This window comes from Parasteatoda tepidariorum, chromosome 10 (assembly GCF_982258835.1).
Source record: "Parasteatoda tepidariorum strain Cologne lab strain chromosome 10, Ptep-v5.0, whole genome shotgun sequence".
NCBI lineage: Eukaryota > Metazoa > Arthropoda > Arachnida > Araneae > Theridiidae > Parasteatoda > Parasteatoda tepidariorum.
Genome location: NC_141764.1, coordinates 26,351,441 through 26,370,997, shown reverse-complemented (window position 1 = coordinate 26,370,997; position 19,557 = coordinate 26,351,441). Strand labels below are relative to the sequence as shown.

The 19,557-nt window shown below is 25.6% G+C and overlaps 1 protein-coding gene across 2 annotated transcripts in view; it reads left to right on the top strand.

Moving 5' to 3' along the window:
- The window catches only part of Uck (Uridine-cytidine kinase), a 33,940-nt gene extending 14,738 nt beyond the window's left edge, over window positions 1–19,202 (top strand). The window contains exons 5-7 of one of the 2 annotated variants that reach the window (XM_016068408.5): window positions 4,859–4,956; window positions 8,814–8,862; window positions 18,754–19,202. In XM_016068408.5, the coding sequence (XP_015923894.1) occupies window positions 4,859–4,956; window positions 8,814–8,862; window positions 18,754–18,872 (266 nt within the window). In that variant the 3' untranslated portion in view covers window positions 18,873–19,202. Of the gene's footprint in view, window positions 1–4,858; window positions 4,957–8,813; window positions 8,863–10,353; window positions 10,942–18,753 lie in introns of those variants that run through there. The other variant, XM_043052467.3, reaches the window with a different exon arrangement.
- The last annotated feature ends 355 nt before the right edge of the window (window positions 19,203–19,557 follow it).

The following is a 19,557-nucleotide window of genomic DNA, read 5'->3' as shown; positions in this document are numbered from 1 at the left end:
TCAACTACATTTTGTTTAATTATTTATTATTATTTAACCATCATGGATAAATGGCTAATTAAAATTCCAACTAATAAGTCTGCCACGCCGTCACAACCAAGTTGCAGTGCTTCAAATCCGACTTCTAGCAAAACAAAAAAAAGAAAATATGACGAATCATATTTGCAGTATGGCTTCACATGCTCTTCTCACAACAATGAAGAACAACCAGTGTGCTTAATTTGCAAAGAAGTTTTGGCTGCAGAAAGCATGAAACCATCAAAACTGCAACGACATTTGAATACTAAACATGCAACATTATCAAAAAAGCCAATAGAATATTTTGAGCGTCTTTTGCAAACATCAAATAAAGAAAAGAACACTTTGGAGAAGTATGTTACTTTGAATGATGAATATCTATTGGCATCGTATGAAGTTTCGTATTTGATAGCAAAAACGAAAAAGCCTTTTACTATTGGAGAGCAACTTTTACTACCTGCAGCTATAAGAATGTCTGAAATTGTTCATGGAAAACAGTATGCTGCTGAAATTAGTAAAATTCCATTATCAAATGACACTGTGTCCAAAAGAATTTCAGACATTAGCAATGATCAATTTCAACAGCTTCTTATGAGGCTTAAAGACAGCTCAAAGTTTGCAATACAACTGGACGAGTCGACAGACATTTCAAAAATGGCACAGTTGTTACTTTTTGTAAGATATATTTATGAGGGAAGCATTCATGAAGATATACTGTTTTGTCGTGCTCTGGAAGGTCATACTCGTGGAAAAGATATATATAAAAAAGTAAATGAGTTTTTTGAAAAGGAAGGATTAAATTGTGTTGGTGTGTGCACGGACGGTGCTGCAGCAATGACCGGACAAGATCTTGGTTTTACAGCATTTGTTAAAGCTGGAAATGATCATATTATATTTACACATTGTATGATTCACCGAGAGGCACTTGTTGTTAAAAAAATTGCACCAGAATTAAACACTGTGTTTTTTGATGCAGTCAAAATCATTAACTTTATTAAAAGTCGAGCACTTAATAGTCGATTGTTTAAAAATTTGTGCATTGATATGGATTCGGATTATACAAGTTTATTGCTACATGCTGAAGTTAGGTGGCTATCAAGAGGTCGAAGTTTGAAACGATTATTAACTTTAAAAGATGAAGTTCTTATATTTCTAACAGAGCAAAATTCTAATTTGGCCGATTATTTTCAAGATAATTTATGGCTTCTCAAGCTATGCTATTTGGCAGATATTTTTGATAAAATCAATGATATGAATTTATCAATGCAGGGAGTCTGCGTTAATATGTTTATGTTAAAAAATAAACTTGAGGCCTTTGTTAAAAAAATTCTTATATGGAAGAACAGAGTGGAAAGTGGATCGCTCGAAATGTTTCCATTTACTGACGAGTATATAATTAGTAACAATATTTCAAAAAAAGATACTCCTATAACAAAAATTATAGTTAATCATTTGAAGGATATGGAAGTTTACATGCATAGGTATTTTCCCAATGATATCGATACACAACAATGGATTTGCAATCCATTTTCAATTGAAATGGAAGAAATTAATTTTTTAAACTTAAAAGCACAAGAAGAATTTGCCGAATTAACAAGTGATACTACCTTGTGACTTAGATTTTCTCAAGTGCCTGTGCATGAATTTTGGACAGAAATCAAATCAGAATATCCCCTACTATCGAAAATGGCAATGAACAAATTACTGCCATTTTGTACAACATATTTATGTGAATCAGCCTTTTCCACATTAACTTACATAAAATCAAAATACCGTTCAACTTTAATAAACGTTGAAAATTTATTACGATCTGCACTAACTCAAATTGAGCCTAGATTTAATTATTTGTGTAAAAATAAACAATCACATCCGTCACATTAATATTGTTTGATGTTAATAATATGTTTTTATTAAAAAAATTATTACAAAAGTTTATTTTTTCTATTGAATATATAGATATATAGTTTTATGTCATTCTATTTATTGTGTTTTATTACGACTGATATCCCGTCAACGTTTCCAATTATATATATGTGAAATGAATGGGTACGTATTCTTTAATCCTTATTTTATTTACATTGTAAAATAGTGCGATATTACATCTACATCTACGGTTAATATATATTTCATTATATGGAGGAGGGGGTCGTTTAAAATTTCCTAAGCTTGAAGGGGGTCGCTATATAAAAAAGTTTAAGAAGCCCTGGTATAGATTATACTAAAAAATAGACATTTTTAAAGATAAACATTAGCAGTTTTGCACATTAGACATCTTTTAAAGAAAAATCTTTTTAATATTCTTTTAAATCTTCTTAATAATCTTTTTAACATAAGACAATACAAATTTAAGTGCTTTCTGTTAAATACACAGAGTAGTTAGTGTCGATTTACAGTATATTCAGCCTATTCATTTACTATGCTGAAAATTTGGTTTATCCAAATACTTGTGAATTTCATTTTGCTGAATACTATATACATAGTTTTGTTGAATATCTAAATATTCAGCTGTTGAATAATTACTTCTTGCTTTCAAGATATGCATTATTTGTATTCTTAATACAAGTGGGGGAAAAAAATTAAGAGGTAAAAGTTGTTTTAAAATGATAAGTGCAATAATTATAAATAAATATAATAAACAATATGAATTATATTTATCATTATTCACAAATATAACTACTTTTAAATTCAAATTAACATACTGGATAATAAAGATATTCGGTATAACATTAAAATTTTTTTTCCATGCACTTGTATCAAGTTTGTATTTATACAACATAACTTGTAAGTTCCTTATAAATATTAGTTATATGTTCCTTATATGTCAAAAATGCATAGTAATAAACTTTTAATTTTCTTAAGTATCAAAAAAAATTTTTTTTTTCAAAATATAAATATTTAAAAAAATTTTGTGCAAAATTTTTCTGCACATGCATTTGAATATAAATTTCTGAGATTTTAAATCTGTTATTTTACCTTAATTTTAATTAAAAAATATTTTAAAACTTGCTGATTACCTATAGTATAATTAAATTTCAATATAATGCATGGCAACTGTTGGTAGTTTTGAAGTTAATATATTTTTTTGGCAAACTTTAGTTTTTGACATTTTTGACGGTTTAAACCAGTATTATACCCTTGTCATGTCAAAAACCACTTTTTGACGTCAGAAACCCAACCCTGGTCTGCCCTAAGCACAGTTTCACATAAAATATACGAAAATATGACTTATTTAATGGTGACTATGTATATCGCCCGGTGGCTTCGCGGTGTCGTACCACAGGTCCCTGGTTCGATCCTCGGGCCGGGCAAGGTTGACTCAGCCTTTCATCCCTTCAGTGGGTCGGTAAATGAGTACGAAGCATGCTTGGGAACTAAACACTGGGGGTTCCGCGTTCGCCTGACCGGAACATCTGCTCCAGCACCCCAGAACCCAAGGTCAAGAAAACTGAGATGGGCACAGTAGGCCTTGGCCCTCAAGGGCTGTCGCGCCGCTGAGTTTAGTTATGTATGTTTATCATAAGTATAGCATGCTATCATTATTATTATTATATCATTTAAATATTTTATAATATTATAAAGGGACAATGTTTTTAGTTTTATACTTTTAATTTTCGTAATAATCAAATTCAAAAATTCTGTTATACCAAAAAATAGTTAATAAGTATTAAAAAGTTAAGTTAATATAATTATTATATATTATGTAATTTATAAATATTTAAAAGTTAAGTAAAATTAATTAAAAGTTAAGAAAGATAATAAATATTAAAAAGTTTTAAAGGAATATTATTTATATAACTTATATATAGTGAACCAAACTTTATTTAATATTAGCTACACTTTGCTTATATACTTAATTAGAACTATTTTGTACTTTGATTCTTAACCATATCATGTGTTTTTTTTTATCTCTAATAGAATGCACCAAATGATAAGATGACACACATCTATATGTACATAAATGTAGAATTTTAACAATAACGTAATTAGTAAATTTAGTTTTGGGAATAGCTTTTATCTAACTATGTATCAATTATCATGCTTTTATAAACAGTAATTTTTTTGTAATTAAATTTCTAATCAATTAATTTTTTTTTAATTGAAAATAGAAATTATTGTTGCTTTAAAGCATTTGTGGTATGTGTTATTGTTGTTAGTCTATTCTATTTTACCCAATTTTAATTAATTCTTCAAATATTAGTGTTGTTGATAGCTGCTGCACTTTTACTGGTATTTATGATTAGCAATCTTTTTCCATTCATTAAAAATTGTTAACTTGTTGAATATTGAAGTCACTTAAGCTTCCAAACATTTGAGTTAAAATTATTTTACATTTCACTTGGTTACTTTACTGTTTAGTAGAAACATTTTCCAATTGCTTTTCAAATAGCTAACTTCCTTCTCAAAGGATTTATTAGAAGCTCTCAGAAATTTTAAGTCATACTAGGCCCGAGTTTTAAGTGCCAGCTGCTTAAAAATATTCAGGTTTTTAAGTTTTTTTTTGTGATAGTTAAAAAGTTGTATTATCGATGTTTGTAATAAAATATCGTTCGTAATAAAATATTGAGGTTTAACTGTACTTGTTGAATAAATTAACTATATAATTAGTAAAATCATTGGACACATCATACCTTTTTTTTATATGTTATACTGCAACTAGAAATTAAAGATGTAATTTTTTTAACTAAGTTTTGATATTATAATGTTTTTTAGTTTAAACAATGTTTACAACAATGTCAATTTACAACAATGTTTTTTAGTTTAAAGTTCAAATATGTTAAATTAACTTAAATTATGTTTAAAATGTGTATGTTAAGTTTATGTTTTGATACTATTTAAATAGTTCTTCGGGATACTCGAGAAAGAGGAAGGGATTTGGACCAAATATTGAAACAATATACAACCTATGTGAAACCTGCTTTTGAAGATTTCTGCTTGCCTGTAAGTTTGGATTTACTGATTTTAAAATATAATAATATAAAATATAATAAAGTATATATTTCGATTCTTTCTTCGATTTTGATTCAATATTCCTTCAAATATTTTATATGTTATTAATATTTTTTTAATGGGAGTTTTCTATCCTAGGTTGTTACTTAGTTACTACTAGGTTAATCCAATATCCTAGTTATATTGTTACTACTAGGTTAATCCAAAAGTAGTCTTAGTCGGAGAGAAATAAGAATATTTTTAATCCTTATTTTGTTTATTTTTTGATATTTGTACTTTTGTATTTAGTTTACTATATTTAATATTTTATTCCTGCTTTTGTTAATAAGTTAATTTATGTATTTATTGTTTTTTTTTTACTTTGTAAAGAAAATAAATATTGTAGAATTGACAATAATCACAACCTGAAACCAAAGGTTGTGACATATAGTTAAGTGTGAGAAGAAAAAAAAAACAGCAGTCAATATGTGTAAGCAATTTTGCATAAAACCATGCTACATATAAATAATTTGTACTGATATTATTTTAAAGACTGCAGTGAAATTTTCAGGAACTGCATTTTTATTAAGTTATTTGAATTTAATTATAGCGTTGCTACATTTTATTTTGTAGTAAGTAAATTTTAGTTCAGTATAAAATTCTAAAGATGAATATTCTGTATTCAATATAAAATTTTTTTTCCAAACTTGGAAAAGTTTAATTGAAAGTTCGCAGTTGTGGTATAAGTCTGTTTTTTTTTCTTAATTAAAAGCTTCAGATTTCCTTTTTGCTCATTAAATTGTTAATTTCCATAACTGAATGTCTTACATTCATTTAGTTGAATGGTTTAACCTGAATAACTTGTTTCATTTAAATTTTCAGTCACAATTACAAAGATTTTTCAAATAAAATAAATATCTTGATTTTTACTCATTACTAAATATCAAAATCACTACTTCAGTCAGTACATTGACAAAATTGACTCTACTTATAAATTTGATTAGTACAAACTGAATTGCTTACACATGTTTAGTGGAATGAATGTGAACTGCATATCTTACATTCATTTAAATTGTAATGACAAAATTTTTTGAATGAGGTTAATATTATGATTTTAACTATTTCTTAAAAAATTGATATCATTACTAAAATTTAAAATAAGGGTTATTAAAATAATGCAGTTAATTCAATTTCTTTGAATAATTAAAATTACAATGTCCCTTATGACACTTGGATACTTTTAATATGTCAGTTTGTATTCATTTAGTTCAGTGGTGCGCAAACTAGGGGTCGCGACTCCTGTGGGGGTCGCCAGAAGTTTTTTGGGGGTCGCCAAATTTTTATGAAATGCATTATCCCTGCATGCTGCATACCATACAGTGTACATATAAAGAGTGAAGCGCCATCACTCACTGTTTAATTGCAATTGGATTTCCGAAATGTCACGAAATATCGAGTCAGAAGTCATAAAACGCATACAAAATTCATCTGTATTTGCTTTACAACTGGACGAGACTACCGATATTACTAAAATGTCACAACTAATTATTTACGTTAGGTTTATTTTTAATGAAGATATAACAGAAATGTTTTTATGTTGCAAAAATTTGGAAGGAAAAACAACTGGAGAAAAAATATTCGAAGTAATAAATGAATATTTTGAAACAAAGTCCTTTACCTGGGCAAACTGTGTTGCGGTTTGTACTGATGGTGCTGCAGCATTAACAGGTTCGAATAAAGGGCTCAGAGGCTTAATTCAGAAGGTGGCACCTCATATGGTATTTAATCACTGTATGATTCATCGGCAAGCTCTTGTTGCAAAAGATATGGATGAAGAGTTGCACAACGTATTACAAGACGCTGTTAGTTCAATTAACTACATTAAATCCAACAGCCGTCTCTTTTCAATACTTTGCAATGAGATGGGCTCAACGTATGAGAAATTACTGTTACGCATCGAAGTCTTTCACGTGGGAAAATACTACGACGGATATTTAATTTGAGAAATGAATTGTACATATTCTAAATCGAAAAGAAACATAGATTGGCAAGTTATTATATCAATGAAGTTTGGCTAGGGAAGCTGAGCTATTTAGTTGATATTTTCGAAAAACTTAACGACTTAAATTTGAGCTTGCAGAGTGAGAATTCAACTATCATAACTACAGCCAGTAAAATTCAAGCTTTTAAGAATAAGTTTAGTCTCTGGCAAACTGAACTGAATAAAAACAACACCAACATGTTCCCTTGCTTTAATGATTTTATCAAGGAAAACAATATAGATATATTTACATTTAAAAACATCATTCCCAATCACATTGAAAAGTTAAAGAAAAATTTTTCGAGAAGATTCGAGGATTTTCCTGAAAACGATCTTGGTTGTATTCGTGATCCATTTTCCTTTGACATATGCAGTTCAACGCTTCAAATTAGTGAGAAAGAGCAATTGATAGATCTGATTAGTGATTATACTCTTCGAAATCAATTTAAGACTCAGCCTTGCCAAACATTTTGGCTATCCGTGGAAAAACAATATCCCGTTTTATGCAAGAATGCCATCAGAGTGTTAATACAATTTGCATCAATGTATTTATCTGAAACTGGATTTAGCAAACTAGTTTCAATAAAAACTAAATACCACTCGCGTTTAAAATCTGAATATAATATGCGAATTGCAATTAGCAACATACATCCAAACATCGATGAGATAATTAGAAACTTGCAGCCACATACATCTCATTAAAGGGCAATTTACTGATTTTTGTGTTATACAAAAAGTATTTTCTTAAAATTATAAATAAAATTAATATGAGTCAAATATGATGATGTTTTTATTCGATGAAACGAAAGAAATGCTCGAAATATACATCGTATTTGTGAACATTTATCTCTAGGGGTCGCCAAAAATTTTCTCTCTACAAAAGGGGTCGCGGTCGAAAAAAGTTTGCGCACCACTGATTTAGTTGATTGAATATAAACTGAATGGTTTGAATTCCTTTCCTGAGAATAGCTGGATTTGTATTTATTTAATTTGTTGATTTATGTAATCAGTTCTTCAGATTATTAAATTATTATTAATTTTGTGCATTTAATTATTGACAGTTTCTAAAATTTAGCAAAGTTGACATTATAATTTCTATACAATATTTAAAAAGCAGAAATCATTATTGAAAAAAAGAACTGAAACTTTTCAAAATGATCACCTGTCAAAATGGGACTCTTTCAACCAATGAAATTTCTTTAGATAAATTAATATTTTAAGGAAATGTTAAGATTGTGTTTAATATGATTTTTAATGGTACAGTGAAACTTGTCAAGTTGACCACACCCTTGTCAGTTGATCTCAATAATCAAGAAGATAATTTATTCTATATAGTAAACTTGAGCAAAACCTTTGTAATCTGACCACCTGTCTATCTTGTATGTTGACCACTGAAATAAATCAAATTTGTCTGGGAGTGTTCTTGAGTGCTACTCTGAACCTTTTATAACTTGACCATCAAGAAAAAAACTTTCTAGGACATTTTGTATGATATTTTATTTTGTATTAGTATTTTACTGAATTCGTGAAATAGTAATAAGAACTAATTAAAACTTCTTTTTAAGTTGACCAATATGACATTGACCATTATTAACTTAAATAATAATGTATTTATAACCTTACGTAAGAATAACATGGTTAAAAAACAGCAATGGCTCTCTCTTTCCCTCTATACGTTGCTCTGCAAGTGGTCAACTTATACAAATTTCAATGGTAACACTAATTAAGTATTGCTGAAGAAATCTAGATTTTCACTGTTTAAATTTTATAATATATTTAGCAATGCATAGAGTATTTACGTATTAATATAAATATCCTTTGTTTTTAGACTAAAAAATATGCTGATGTTATCATTCCCAGGGGAGCTGATAATGAAGGTAAAAGAAACTCTATTTTTAACATTATTTATTGTTAAATATAGAATATTTATTTTCCTTTTTAAAAACCATCATGTTGTGAAATTAATATTTTTATTGCATTGATTTTTAGTTGTGTATAACATGTTCATTCTAATAGATCATTATCTGTTGTTTATTGTATATGCTAATTTCTTACATACAAATGTAAGAAAGAAGATTGAAAAAATACTTGCTATTACGCCATTATTGAGTACTCAAAAACCCTAATCACATTTAGAAGTTTAGTTTCCTTTTTTTGTTGTTGTTCGATTGAAGTGTTTTTAGTTATTTTAATATTGCGGCTGCATATTTATGGTTTTTATTAGCATTTCTGTTTTTTTAACTTGAATTAAAAGCAGTTTTAAAATTTTACAAAAAGGAAGTATGCAAATTTTTTTTTATTTATAAAACTCTTATTAGCTTTAACATAAACATACATCACAGATTCTTTATAATTTTCTTTTTAATTAATGAAGTTATAAACTGTTTCGAAAAACTTGCAACAAAGTTTGGTTTGGCTGATTATTTTATGTTCTGTATGTATTTTGAAATTATCTTAAACTTTAAGCTAAAAAAATTAATGTTTCATTAATTCATAGTCGAATTAATATTAAAAATATTCCTTTAAAAATGGCAGTTTGTCTTTTAAAGAAAAATACATAGCTTTAGACCTATCCATCAATAACTTAAGACGTATTAACGATGCTCAAAAGCAAGTAAATAAAATACTATTTTTTTACTAAGATATGTCCTACAAATGTTCATTTTATTTTAAAATTAAAATTTATTTTGATTTAAATTGACAAAAAAATTATGATAAACTTTTAAAAATTTCTTATTCAAATTACAAATTCTAAAAAAAAAACTGGTTTAAAATTTTGTTAATTAATAAAGTTTGGCTTTTTACATCATTGAAACCAAGGAATATACATTTAAGCTTTAATCTGATTGTGCTAATTTTTCTTAACATCCTTATTGGTCCAAATATAAAATAATAATGTAAAATAATTTGGCCTATTGGAAGATAACTTGTAAAAACAGCCACTAAAGCTGTAAATATCATTAAACAACAATGTTGCTTTGCTAAGTCTCAATCATTAAGTAATTCAATTCAAGGAATGATTTAATAATAATTTAAAATTCAATAATAATAGTTTTGTTTTGTGTGCTGATGCTAAACATTTGAAAGAAAATCAAATACCTTTTATTATCAAACTCTATAATTGTTTTAAATCCATGACTTTTCTTATTATAGTGAGACTAATGAAATTTCCTTTCCTAAAACAATCTTATAAACTTATCATTGCTTAAATTTTATAAATACTTTACAGTCTTGCTTGCAGTTGCATGAACCACATTTTTTTTTACCTATACTATTATCCACAGTTCTTTGAAAGTTTAATTCAAAATTAATTATTGTTAGCAGTAACCAAGCATAAGTTACCCCTTCTCCCCTCCCCTGTTTTCTAGTTGCTATAGATCTGATTGTCAAGCACATTCAAGAATTTCTTCGACAGTCGTCCAATAAAGACAGGGATGTAGTTCAGCCATCAGCAAAATTACTTATCTAACTGTCGTCCTTAACAAAAAACTGATTGTTTGTTATTTTTATTGACAAAAATCAGTAAATTTGCCTATGTGATGTGTGTAAAATGTGGTTGTGGTCTGAAGTGTGTGAATTTTATATGTGTATTCCACAGATCTAAATTGAAAAAAATGTACATAATAATTAGTATTATTATACAGTACAGAACCCATTATCCGGAAATCAGAAAACCGGAAAACCAAAAAACCGGAACAAAATGCGATAAATTTTCTTGCCATTTTAAAAAAAAAAAATTTTTTTTCCTCGTAAGATTTTTCTTTCTTTTTTTAAAGATGTTTACCTTACCACCATTTTGGAAATAATCATTAGTGTATTACTTCATCGTTTTTTCTTATTTTTAAGATTATTTCCAATTTCTTTTTTTTTAGTTGGGTTTAACAGTAAAAAAAAACGGCTTTTTGTAGCGATTCAGAAAACCGGAAAAATCAGTTATCCGGAATAGCGATGGTCCCGATCGTTCCGGATAATCGGTTCCCTACTGTATATGCATATTTGTTTATTTTCTTTTAGAAAAATTAGTAACAAAATCGACAGAAATTATAAAAAGATTGTTTTAAAAATTGTAGTATGACTTATTTTATGTTGTAAAGTGTGCAATCTATTGACTGAAATCAATTTTAAAATCTAATTATTAAATAAAATGAATTAATCTTTATATTTATTGACAGATTTTCTAGTTTTAAATCCACATTATATTTTCTCTCTCGAAAACGCTTGTTTCATGTGCATTATAAGATGTTTAATTTTTCAGGAAACTACTTGTGTTTATAAGTGTGTTATTAGTTTTCTTTTTGTGCAGTGATCTATGTTTTGTTTGCAATACTTATTATCGACATTCCTTGGTTTTTTTTTCCTGTATTAGTCAAAAGTTAATTTTATGTCTAGTGCTTAAAATCAGTATAATGAAAAATTGTTGTAGTCTTGTAAATAGTTTTTATAGTTAATTTTAATATTATTTAACATAATTGATTTACTATATATATATTCTTTTTATAAAATAATGCAGTTTTTTTTTATTTTAATATTTTCTTGTGAAATATTTTTGTTTATAATAAATACAAAGAGAAATTGTTTTGAATTTTTATATATATATATAGTTTTTATAAAATCAGTATAGTGTCTATGAAAATTAATATTTATTTTTCATTAAATTTTCTTATTTGACTTAAGATAGTTTTTATTATATTATGATGCAAATATAAGCAATAAAGAGAGGAGAAAATTAATTTAGTTTCATAAAACATAACATACTTTATTTATAGCTGTTTCTTAGGTGTTTACTTATATATGTCTATATTTATAACTTCATTAAATTGGTTTTACTTAATTGAAAATTTTAGACTAGTCTAAATATATAAAAATAATATTGTAACTAATCACTAACACTTAATATTGTGATGATAAACTAATATTGTGATACTAATCTAATCACTAATGTACTAATTACTAAAACTTAAATTTATTATGTTTAAATTTTATAATTTTTCCTTTTTAAAAGTTATTGTAAGAGGACACACAGTTTATAAAAATATACTATTTAGTTTACAATTAGCTTTTTTAACACATTTTTTTTTTTTTTTGCAGATCACAAGTTGAGTTAATTAACATGATTAGTAAGTGAAATCAGCAAAAAAAAATTTCTTTTTTAAAATCAAAAAACTGATGCCAATAATTTTGACACAAGGGTTTTTAGGATCTAAATTTTTTCTGCTAAAATATGTTCATAACTTTCTAAATAACACTTCCAGCACAAAGTGGGAAGATGAATCAAGGAGATATCTTAGTATATACACATCAGATATATATATATATATTTAAAAAAAAAAAGATACACTTGTGTTAAATGTTTTAAATGAAACTATCATATAATTTTCAAACTTTTCTCTTAGCCCCAGGCTTTGGGGACTGTTAAGGACTGCTCAGTTTTATATCTCTAGTTGGAGTTTTTAAAATAATGAAAGTAATTGATCTTCCATTTCATGTTTATTTCTGATTCAAATTTTCATGTTTCATTCTTTCTTTTGTGATTTCAATGCCATCTATGAGCATAAAAATTAAAAAATATTGTTCAGATTTGTGTAATTTTTGCTGATGAATCTGAAATGAGATTTTTAATTCAGATAAAGTAGATCTCCACTTTTCACCTAGGATGAGGGTTGGAAAGGTTGACTTTAGAATCTTTTATGTAACTTTTTGTTCAATAATAATCACGTGAGTTTTTTTATGTCTAATGTGTATTCTTAAGATATTTAACTGTTCTGGGACTTTTTACATACCATATGTAAAAGTATTCACTCTACAAATATTTTTCACGCTAGTTTGTGTTGGGTATTAATACCTTTTTTGCTGGTAGTGCTTTAAGTATATTATAAAATATTGCTAATGTGCTAAATTTTAAACACTTTCGTATTGCTATTGACTGCATTTTTTTCATTCGACACTTCATGAACTAATTGCAGATTAACTTTCTAAATTAATTGTTTAAAATATTTTTATTTGCAGTATCTTACCCAGTTTTCCATAATATAGTTGAAACTTACTTTAAAACATTTAGTTTCTTGGATGAATTCATAAGATCTTTTTCAAATTAGATGATTTTCAAATTAGAGGATTTTATAGTTTAAACTTTCCAACATTAAGCTTTTTCTTACTAAAGTTAAGTAAATATTTACTGAAGTAAATCTTCTAAAATGTTTTGAAATATATTTCTTTTGTTATAAATTTAATTTATACATAGAAAATTCAATTTTGTTTTGTTCTTTTGCATTTTGTTTTATCTTTAATAAAGTGTGAATAATTTATCTGGATTTTAAAAGTATAATACTATTTAGGCATTATAAATGTATTGTAATGTATCGATAATGGTGTAAAAATTCATTAAAAAATGTGAATTATGAAAATAATATAAATTTAACTTGTTAACGGGTGATATTTTTTAGTTCATTCTATTATGTGCTAAGCTGAGCACTTAGAAAACTCAAGGGATATTTTTATTTTTTTCCCTAAATTGAAAATATAAATGAAGCCGTAATACATAACCATTAATTTTTTTCCATATATATTTCTTAAAGTTGTTAATTTTCTTATCTAACATTTCTTAGTTAAAATTTATTTTGAGCTATTTCATTTTAATGTTTACAGACTTTGAGAAACAAATTGTAGGTAAATAATGATTGATTGGGAAAGGAAAAAACAATTTTTTTGAATATGTACTTTAAAAAAAAGAAAAAGAAATAAACAATGGTTACAAATTCCATTATAAACAAAGCAATCTGTGCTAATAAATTTACGAAAAAATAAAAAATATATATTTGCTTATAAATTGGTGATTATGTTAACATGTATATGGGCCTAAAAATATTATGTTATTTAAAGGGAACCCACTTTATAAAATTATTACAGGCTTTTTCCCCTCTTATTTAAAGGGAAAAAGGTTAGATTTAGGAAAGTTACATTATAAACAAAAAATTTAATACTTGAATCGAAATAATTAAGAAAAGTTACATTATAAACAAAAAATTTAATACTTGAATCGAAATAAATTTTTAATTGATATGTTTGTTCTAAATCAAGATTATAAAGAAACTGCAACAATACTTTCTTCTTAGAAGATTCCATTTTACAATATTTTGCTCTTTGGCAATTCTGTTCCATAGTATTTTGGCTATGGAAGATTTTGTTTCACAATATTTTGACTTTAGAGCAAGGATCTTCAATATTTTTTGAAGCTTCTGTTCTTCAATATTTGGTTCTTTTTCTACAATATTCTGTTTTTAAGAGATTCAATTCCACAATATATTAATAAAATATTTTTCATTTTTTTTCAATTTATATTTTTGTTGTGACATTTTTTTTTCACACTGAAATGCTGTTGCTAAAAAAGCACTAATCATCAACTAGCAATAGATTCATTAAAAAAACAGCATTAATACTTTTTTTTCAAGAATTTATAAATTGTTAATTTAATTTTCACAATATGGGTACCACCAAACATACATGGCATACATATATGCATGCACACTATGATCTTAATGTAACAGTGTTTATCACTCCAAGCATATTACTATAGGTCAAATGCAACACTAACCAATAGGAATAAACCATGTATGAAGCATGATAAAAAAAATCATAGGAAATATGATTTTAATAATGTAAATTTAGAAGAAAACAATGGAAAGTGCCGTAAATTTTATTTAAAATTATATTAACAGCAAAGCAAACATAATTTTAATAATTTAGAAATGGTGTATTTTCAAAAAATATGTTATGCAAAAAATATATGTTTTAAATATATAATTTTTTTTATAAAATGCACCTCTGAGAATTTATTTTTCGATAAATAAATTTTCTGTAACCTCAAATTGACCTAGTGATCTTTTTTCCCTTTTTTTTTTTGCTTGTTCCTTTTTTTTTCTGTTTTTACATCTGACCTGTTAGGTTAAGTTTTAAATAACTTATCATCCTGCCTATCTGATATTTCCTATCATCCTGCATCCTTTATCAGGTTTGAAGATAACTTCTTATGTAATATCGACCTAAATTTTCAGCTTAAATAAGATCAAAGCATTTTTTAATTTATATTTTGATCTTATTTATTATTCAAAAATTAATAACAACATTTTTAATATTTTTTTTTCTTCAAAAACTTACTTGTAAAGCTTATTTGTAATACAATTTAAATAATGTTTTTTAATCAGTGGATTCATTATTAAATCATTATTGTTGAACATTTTATTTATTTGAAGAAGATGCAATTTTGTAGTTTTATGCATTTTGACCCCTTACCCAATAAATTGTTTAAATCCAATATGTTTATCCAAGACAGAAGAACCTAAAAGTTTGAGGTGCCGATTATAATATAAATTTAACCATAATTACATATTGTGGTGCATTTCTACAAATACTTAAATTTTTATTTTTTCGAAGAGAGGGAAAAAAAGTTTCCTCCTCACATTTAAGATGTAAATAACATTATTACTAAAATTTAAATTACATGTTTAAGTGTATTTCTTCAAAAACTTTAATGTTTACTGACATGCATTTTTCACATTTTAAGGTGTTTATTATTTCAATTTACACTACATGTTCTTGTTTTAGTGCATTTCTTTAAAAATTTTAATGTTTTTCTGTGAGTGAAGCACATTTCTCACAAAAGTTGTAAATTCTATAAATTGACTTAAATTATATGTTTTGGTGCATATCTTAAAAAAGAAAAAAAAAATTTTTCTGTGAGAAAAATTTTATTACTTTGTTAGGCATAAACTATGCTATTAATTCGACTTGATTTGCATGTTGTGGGGCATTTTATTTTATCTCAATAATTTATAGCTCCTGTTGATTTTAGTTATATTGACTGCGTTTTAAGTTAGCACAGCAAAGCTGTTTCTTGCTATTAAGTTACTGAAATGTACTTTCTATACATGATCAGGAATGATATTTGGAGCAAGTTGAATAAGATTTCTAGCTATAATGCTATGAACAAATTATATTAATTTGATTTTCCTACTGTATTTATATTAAATTGTGTTTCCTTTTTTTTATTATTATTTTTTATACTATCATGAATTTCGTATTAGATTTCCTTAATCCTGTATATAGAAAAATGCTTTGACATGTTTAATATTTTAATGGAAAGTATTACCAATACCATACATTCCTGTATGCACAATAATGCTATTAATTTATCAGTAATTTGTACTAAATTCAGTACTTTTACTGATTCCATTTGTACTTTTAAATTTTTACACTTGTGGTTTCATACTGTTTGTCTACCAAACAATTTTGTACCTAAATTTTGTGAATTGATGAATGTGATCTTGATGAGAATACATTGATGTAGAATATTTTTGTTATTCATGAATAAATTATTTCAAAACCTTAAATAGCTATATTCTTTTAATCCTTATTAAAAAATTTGGTTTGAGAACACTGAGTGAAGAGAAAAAATTGGAATTCATAGTGAGAATATTATACTGATGCAGAATATTTTTGCTGTTAATATATTATTTTAAAATGTTCTATAACCATTTTCTTTTAACTCTCGATATAAATAAAGCTTTGCTTGACATTATTTTTGTATGAAATATTAAAATCATGTTGGCAATATTACAAGGTTGTGAACTATAATATTTTAATGATTATTATTTCAAAACTTTAAATAGTGTTATTCTTTTTATTCACATTAAAAATTTAATTTTTAAGTTTTATTTTCAAATTTAAAAAAAGGGAGTTTATGGTGAAAAAATAGTATATGTGTAAAATATTTCTGCTCTCCTTGAATTATATTATTTCAATATTTTTGATAACTATTCTCTTTCAATTCTTAAAATAAATAAATAATAAATCTTCATTGGCATTATTTTATTATAACATCTATTAAACTATGCTTGATCATTCATGAAAAAGATTAATTTAAAACCTTAAACGAGAAAACAATATTGCACAAAAAATAATTTTGTTCACAGTAAAGTAAAGCGATTCTCATTTAAAATTTGGATCCATGGAGATTGCTGATGTCTAAAACAATGTAGAATACAAGTCATATTACTTTAGAGTTTTTGTTATAATAAAATTACATTGAAATCCTAATATTTCTCAATAAAAGAATTAAATTAAAATTAAATTTGAACGTCTTATAAAATTTTATGTTTTCTAAGCTATATATGCATATAAGATATAATTTGCAAAACATTTCATCCCTAAATAAATTTTTGAAAATTTATGAATTGCGGGGTATTTTTTAATGACCAAATAATTAATGACTCAATGCTCTTAAAAAATGAAGTAAAGAGGGTATACATATTAGGATCTGAAGCTAATATTTAAGAAAAGAAAAATTACTTTCAAAATATAAGGACTCACTACTGAGGAAAGTTAGACTGTAAACATCAAAACCTGTTTGATTGCCATTGGAAACAAGATTTGAGAGCAAACATTAGAAGTACCATCAATTTAATCAGGCAATCAGCCTTTGATGTTTTTAATCCATTTTATTTCACCAATGATTGATAGCGTTTTTTGATTCTTCCATGCTTAAATTTTAATTTGTGATCTTTCTTATGTGCATTTTTTTTAAATTAATTTTTAACAATTTTATATATATTAAGAGTGGTGATTGCAAAACACTTTATACATAGGTGAATAGATAAATTTTTCTTAATTAATCTTACTAATAGATTTTCATTAATAAGTAATAGATAAATTTAACAAATATAAAGTTAAATAATGTATTTAACTATGTTTTAAAAACATTTTTTTACTTAGTAGTCTTAAGAGTATACTTTATTATATTAGTGCAGTCAAAGGGATAGTTTAGAGGTTAAAGTTCTCCCAGAAAGAAGAGTTATTTTACAAATTTAATAATTAATTTCAAGGTGTTTTCTCAATTGAATAAATTTTAAATTGTTGATTAACAATATATAAAAGTTAATTTAATTTTAGTTTAATAATAGCTTAATACTTAGAAATTTGTGAAAAAAAGAAACTAAATTTTTTTTCAGACACACGTTTTAACTGTGCCACATTTTAGCAGACATTTGAACTTCGATTTGTTGTTGCTTAGAGTTGAATAAATAACACATGTTTCAACAAATTAAAATTACTATTAAGAACTAGGACTCGGTAAATTGTAGCTTTTGCACAAAATCAAAAATTTCATTTTAATAATATAACTTTTTAAAATTTTTTGGTTGCTGCAATTTCAAAGCAAGTGTAATTATTCATTCAAATTAGACTTTTAAATGTTATTTAAATTTTTTTAGTTTTTTCTGCAATTTCAAAAGGGTTCAGAGTAAAAATCCATACAATTTTGAATTTTAACTGCTACATAAAAAATATATTTGTACTTACTGCATATTATAATTTTTAGTGTGCTGTAATTTAACTCCATTCAGAATAATTATCAATTTAATTTTCAGTTTTAACTTCCTGTTAATATGTTATAAGTGTTTTGAAATTAATTTGATTTTTACTTATGGGGAAGTTAATAATAACCAATTTTTACTGAAATATTCTTGTTTAATTAATTTAGTATCTTATACCTTTAAATTTGTAAAGGTAACTGTGGCATATATTTATATCGACTGTAAAAGTTGTACTTTCGTAAAATACTATTAATACTTTTTTAAAATTAGTAAAGTAAAAAAAATTTTTTTTTTATAAATTTTGCCTTAAAAGCATACTGATTTATAGTATGTGCTAAATTTTCATTTGAATATATATTTAACTGTTCATGTTTAATGTTTTAAACTAATTTTATTTTCTAGTTGCCATCAATATAATTGTTCAAACTATTCAAGATCGGCTTTCATCTGTTTCTCGGCGTAATTCAAGTGATCAAAATAGCGGAAGAATGTCAACATATCCATTATTTCCACCTCATTAGAAGAAGACTGAAAAAAGAATTTCGTCTTTATTCTCTGTTTTAAATTTCTAGATATCTAGAAAAAAACAAATTATATTAAGAAATTTATAAAAAACATTGTCTTTTAATGTTTAATAGTATATTTTGTTTTATTAGTTTTTATTTTAATATTAACAATTATATTTCTGTGATAACAATTTTAAAGGCACTTTATGCATAGTATATTTTACAGATGTATAATATTGTCAGAAATTAAAGTAATATTGGGTTAAATCTTAATTATATTTAATAAATATATCGTTTTGCCAAAAGAAATTAAAATGAATAATTTGAAAGAAGAAAAAAAAGAAATAATTTGTAGAAGCTAGTGTATTAAAATTTTTATTCTTCACATTTTTTGATAAATTACTTTTTTTTTGTAGGGGATAAAAGATTTAATAGGACAATTTAAAAAAATTAAGTTTTTAAATATTTTGCTTATTTCTTTGTTTCATAATTCAATTGCTTTATTTTAAAATTATATCATTAGTTTTTTTATGTATTTGAAGCAAATTTATGACTTTTCAATTTAGTAACTTTGGTGTAATACCACCCAGCTATTGTCAGTTATAAGTTAGATCTTCAAGTTTTTTTTTTACACTATGTACTGTTTGAAGTGTTCAATATTACATAGTGTTAAATAATTAAAAACATCTGATGCAAAACT